At 52.7% G+C, this 6,000-nt stretch overlaps 1 protein-coding gene across 1 annotated transcript in view; it reads right to left on the reverse strand.

Moving 5' to 3' along the window:
- The window catches only part of MED15 (mediator complex subunit 15), a gene marked incomplete at its 3' end in the record, with an annotated part of 72,747 nt that extends 67,189 nt beyond the window's left edge, over positions 1-5,558 (reverse strand). The window contains exon 1 of the mRNA XM_044656608.1: positions 5,430-5,558. Coding sequence (XP_044512543.1) covers positions 5,430-5,497 — 68 coding nt within the window. The remainder of the gene's footprint in view (positions 1-5,429) is intronic.
- Positions 5,559-6,000: the final 442 nt, after the last annotated feature.

Below are 6,000 nucleotides of genomic sequence, written 5' to 3' on the forward strand. Positions count from 1 at the left end.
TCACCTTTATAACAACTCTCTCCTCTGACACTGCCATCGGTCTAGTGTAGGCCTTCATTACCCCAAGTCATAATTCTTACAGCAGCTGCTGGGGGGGGGGGAGGTGGGGAATTGAGGCAGGGGGGTGGTCGGCCTACCTCTAGCCTCTCCCCACTCCAATAGGCCCTCCACTCAGCCACTAAAGTAATTTTCCTAAAACATAAGCCTGATCATATCATCCCCTACTCAATAAATCCCAGGGCTCCCTAGGGCCTCCAAGAGCAATACAAAATGCTGTTGGTTGATCATAACCCTTCATAACCTGGCCCCCTGCTCCCTTTCTTATACCTTGCTCCCTGACATGTACTCTTTGATCCAGTGATACAGGCCCCCTGGAAGTACCACAAACAAGGTACTTCATCTCTGGGCTCTGGGCCAGAGTGGCCTGTGTACTAGCCAAGCCAGGCTCTCTCTCTTTCCTGTTTCTGAAACTTAGTGTCAGCTTGACCTTAGGCAAATCTGTTTGATGAGGGGATTGGACAAGAGGGTTTCTGAGGTCCCTCCCCATTCTAGATCTAAGACCCTGTGATCCTTTTCTCATACCCTCAGCACCTAGCCCAGTGGCTGGCAAGTAGGAAGGAGCATTTGGAAAAGGCTTAGTAATTGTTTCTTTTTTTTAATCCTTTACCTTCTTAGTACCAATTCTTCCCCATCCCAATTCCCCCTCCTCCAAAAAACTCTTCTCTTCTTTCTTAGTATTACTTCCAAGCCAGAAGAGTGGCATGGGCTGGCAATGGGAATTAAGTGACTTGCCCAGGGTCACAGAGCTAAGAAGTGCCTGAGGCTGTCTCTCTCTAAACTGCCTGAACCACTCTCTCCTCTGCTCTGCCTACTTACTTCATGGCCTCCTTTAAGTCCCAACTAAAATCCCACCTTCTACAAAAAACCTGCTTGGTATATACTGGCATACTGTCTTCCTCATTAGATGATAAGGTCCCTAAAGGCAAGAACTTTTTTTTGCAGTACATAGTAGGCACTTGATAAATGTGAAATGAATGACTGATTGCCAAGAATCTTAAAACTAAATAAGCTACAATCCCTACCACCAAGTAGCTTGTTTTACAAAACTTAAAGGATTACATAAATGCTGGCTATCATTATCATCATCATCATCAGAGCAAATTAAAATAGAATAAGCATGAAGGAGGCAGGAAGAATCAAGGAAAGGCACGGAGGCCATGGCTTAGTAGCATCTTGGCAGAATGATAGGATATCAAGGCAGCAGTAGGAGCAGGGTTCATTCCAGATAAAAGGACATTTACAACAGATTGAAACAGGTCTGTCAAGAAACAATTACCAGGGGCAGTTGAGGGCTCAGTGGAGAGAGTGTCAGGCCTGGAGTCAGGAGGATCTGGGTTCAAATCAGATCCCAGACACTTCCTAACTATGTGACCCAGGGCAAGTCACTTGACCTGGGCTGCCTGGTCCTTGCTGCTCTCTGTCTTCAAATTTATACCAAACAGGCAGCTAGGTGGCTCAGTAGATAGACTGTAGGTCCCAGATTCAAATCCAGCCTCAGACACTTATATCCCTGGGCAATTCACTTAACCCCAATTGCCTAGCCCTTACCACTCTTGAGCCTTGGAACCAATACTTGATATCAATTCTAAGACAAAAAGGAAAGGGTTTCAGAAAGGAAAAAAAAAAAGAAATGATACTAAGATCAGAGGAAAGGGAGAGAGGGAGAGAGAGAAAAGAGAGAGGGGAGAGGGAAACAGGCAGACAGACAGACTCCCTCCTACTTGCCAGCCACTGGGCTAGGTGCTGAAGGTGTGAGAAAAGGATCACAGGGCCTTAGATCTAGAATGGGGAGGGTCCTCAGAAACTCTCCTGTCCAATCCCCTCATCAAAGAGATGTGCCTAAAGTCACACTGATCCAAAGTTTTAGAAACAGGGAAGGGAAAGAGCCCAGCTTGGTAGACCACAGAATGTTTCAAGGTGTGAGAGAAGGCTGCCATTATGAGAGGGAGTGATACAAAAGCCGGAAGTTAGAGAATGAAGGATAATGTATTTATTTTAACATCTACTTTGTATTTCCCTGTCTGAATACACATTGTTTACTGCCAGAGAAGGAAAGGAAGCTCCCAGGAGCAGAGGCCTGCTGACTCTTTTTGGGTCTCTTATTCCCACTGCCTAGCCCAGTGACTGGAACAGAGCAGGCCCTTCATAATTACTTGCTGAACTGAATGCCAGAGTTTGGACATGATTTAACAAACGGCGCTGAGTCACTGGGAGCTGAGCTGCCAGGGAGGCCTACATCAGCTCAGGAAGTTTGGAAAATCTGGGAGAGGCTGAGGGGCATAGAACTCATGGTCATAAAGACCCTGGTTCAATTTCCTCTTTTCAGACACTCACTTCCAGGCTGCTTAGCCCCAGGGGCAGGCATCTCACCAGGCTTTCTGGGCTGCCAAGTCCAAGACAGGCAGAGGGACCTGGACATCAAGAATGCTTTCCTCCTCATTTTTCTTTGGCCACGCTGCTCTGGGACTTCTCTGACTCTCCCCATGCCCCAGGAAGCTCCTTAGGGGAAAAGCTCATCATCCTACAAGATCCCATCTGCCTTTTGAGACTTCATCACCGCCTCTGTTTGCCTCAGTTTCCTCAACAGCAAAATGAGGATAATAACAGCATCTCTGTCCCATGGTTCAGTCAAATGAGATGATAATTATAAAGTGTTTAAACGCACAATGCTATGTAATAATAAATGGGCCATACAGCCTCTGCTGGGAGGGCTGCTCATCTACCTTTGGTGTCCATCTGACACCCAGCTCTCAAAGAAGCTGTAGCATGAGCAGTGGCCACAGCCCAGTAAAACCGTCTGGGCAGGCAGGCAGGACCAGGGTGAGGGTAACCAACAAGCCTCAAACCTCTCAGTGAGTTGTGGGGTGCCTACCCCAGGCATGTGAGGTGGATTGGGTAGATGGGAACAAATTGTTCCAATGCCCACAAAGGTGGCCGAATCAGGTGCCTAGACTTTGGTCAGACAGTGAGGACAGCAAGGCCACCCCCTGTGCCCAGGGCCATCCAAGGGGTCCTCCTGACTTCTGTCTTGCCACTGGACTGATGATTCACTCTGGAGAACTCTGCCTTACTTAAATCCAATTTCTGCTCAAGTCAGAAGACATCACCCAGGGAATGTCATTTTGGTCTGCTTTGGGTATGAAGGCCAACAAGCACTATTTAACTGTTAGCTAGGATTGTTCTTATCACCCCTCTCTGTCCTTCTGACTGGAGAGTGGAGGCAGGTACTCCAATGAAACCTCAGACCATCCTTCATTTCTCACCAGACTCCCAGGCCAGCTCCCAGATCCCAAAGCTTCCCTAGGCCAAGACTATCTACCAGCAGCTGCTTTCCAGCTTCTTTTCTGTGTTGTCTCCCCCATTAAATTTGAAGTTCCTTGAGGGCAGGGGCTGTCCTACTTTTTCTATATTTGTATCCCAGAGCTTAGCACACTGCTTGACATATAGTAGGTGCTTAATAAATGTTTACTGAATGACTGACTTCCCTTCAGTAAGGACAGCAGAAATCTCAGCAGGGCCAGCAGATCAGGTGGACAGGGAAATCCCCTGAAAAGAAACCACAGACCCAGAGGGGGAAGAGGCAATGAGGAAGCTTAGGAAGCTTTGAAGTAGGAAGTGAGCAGCACCAGAAGCACATGGACAGGCCAAGGACTACAACAGCCCTCTAAGAGGTAAAATTGCCCCATTGCAATGCCCAGTCCTGACCAAGGTGGAAGAGTGCCTGCTGCTGGAAATTTCCCACCCCTCAGCTCAAAGGGTCCTGGACCTAGAGCTGGAAGTGACCTCAGAATCCTAGATCTAGTTCACCTTGCTCCTTTCACAGAAGAACCTGGGAGGCATGACTAGTGAGGTCATCCTAGTGGTGTGAGGCAGACATGGGATTTGAACTCAGGTCCAAGGACTATGGAGCCACAGTGCTCCTATTTTTATGACTGCTTTTGCTGGTCTGTTTTCTTTGTGACAAAAGTGGGGAGAAGAACAGCAGGAAATGGCCATAGTCTAGCCAAAATGTGCTACTAAAGTTGGTTTTCTAATCTAAGGGCAGGTGTGGAGAGGGTGTGTGGCAGATGAGGGATCATCACAGCTTCAGAACTATGAGAAGTTATCCTGTTCCTGCCCCCTCTCTGCTTTTATAGGGAAGGAAGAAAACTGAAGCAAAGAGGTTCTAGTCCTGCCTGGTGGAACCTCGAGGATTTGAAGCCCTAGAACCCAGGGCCACCAAACTCCCCATCTTGGGCTGTTTGCTTGGTTTCCCACACAGGGGGAACCTGAAGGCAGGGAATTCTGGCCGCTGACTGGGCTAATCTTCCAAGTAAGGCTCAGCCTAGAGTGGTGGGCACAAGGGATGGGGAGGGGGTGAAAGGTGGGGATTAAGAGCAGCCTTGGAGCAGTGACCCAGGGAATGGCCAGTGGGGGAAGGGAACAGAGCAGCTTGAGGGGCCAGCAGCCCAGAGAACCACATGCGGCTATCCAGGTCCAATTCTGAAGCCCGGCCCCCCCTCCCCCACTAACCTCCCCACCTCCACCCCAGTAACTGACCCAGAGGAAAATGGACTCTCCACCAGCTAAGCCAGGCTCCCCGGGAAGAGGGGAAAAGGCTCCTGGGCTGAGCTTGCATACAATGGGCATGACTCACCCAGCAGACAGGCTAAGGGTGGGGTGGAGAGAGGAGAGGTGGGGATGTGGTGGTGGTGGTGGGGGAGAAAGTTCAAAGTGCCGGTCACTGCCGCTCCCTCCCCCGCTTCATTCACTGAAGACCCCGAAATAGAGATGGGAAGAGAAAGTTCCCGGGGTCAGAGCTGGCAGGGAACAGAGAGCGCCTTAGTCCACCTGCCTGGCTCAGGATGGGGAAACAGAGGCCGGTCCCGGTCCCCGGAGCCGGCGCTCTATCCCCCCAACTCCGAAGCTGTCCGGTGGACGCGCCTCCTCAGACTCGAGAATTCCTTTCTAATGGGCCGGTGGAGGACTGGCGGAGGAGGGAAAGCCACGAACTGGTCCTGTCACTCGCGTTTCGGAAAACTCGAACCCGCGACAAGAACCAAGCCTGGGGCTCATCCACCTGGCTGGCTCGAAAACCGCCCTCACCCTGGCCTCGCCCATCTCCCACCTACGCAACTTTGCCCCGCGGCCACCGCTGCATCAGGGTGGTGGATAGCCCCCCGACACCCTCTACCCTGCGCCCAGAACTTTCGGCCTTTCCCTTCGGGCTCTGCAGGGGTCCTGCTCTGGCCCGGCTCGGGTCCAAGAGCCACCTCTCCCCCGACAGCCTCAGTCTCTGCTTCCGACCCAACACGGCGGGGAAACGGCTCGGGTCCGAGCCCCGCTGACAGCCCCGAGGACGTCGGGGAGGGCTGGGCGGCCCTACTCACATTTGACTGACCAGCTTCTGGCGGAAGGAGGCGCTGCGCCAGTCGCTCTCCTGGCCCGCGACGTCCATGGTCCGCGGCCTGGCCCGGCCTCGGCTCCGCGCCCGCCTCTCGCCCGCCTCCGGAGCCGCCGCCGCCGCCGCCGCAGCCTCAGCCGCAGCCTCCGCCTGACCCGGAAGCTGTCGGGGCTGCGAAGCCCGACCCGGAAGGGAAGGCGGGGCCGGCGGGCCGACGCTAAGAGTGCGCCTGCGCCTCCCCGGAAGCATGCTGGGAAATGAAGTCCTGGGTGCGGCAATTGGGCGAGCGCTGCCTGACAGCCCGGGACTCATCCTGACCTCCAACCCAAGACCGGGACCAGAATCCCGAGTTCCTGACGCGGAACCTCCGGCCCGGACTTGACTAGCCTCGGGGAAGAGGACAGCCTGACCTTTTCACTGAAGAAGCCGTTCTCGAGTTCCCTCCACCTGGTACGCAGCCTGGCCCGAGATGCCGAACCCGCCTCCCGTCCCGGGTCCCAGTTAACAACGCCCCAGAGGTGGGGAAGAAGGAAGTCCTTGGCAGTCCTGGTGGTCCG

The sequence above is a fragment of the Gracilinanus agilis genome, chromosome 1 (assembly GCF_016433145.1).
Source record: "Gracilinanus agilis isolate LMUSP501 chromosome 1, AgileGrace, whole genome shotgun sequence".
Classification (NCBI taxonomy): Eukaryota; Metazoa; Chordata; class Mammalia; order Didelphimorphia; family Didelphidae; genus Gracilinanus; species Gracilinanus agilis.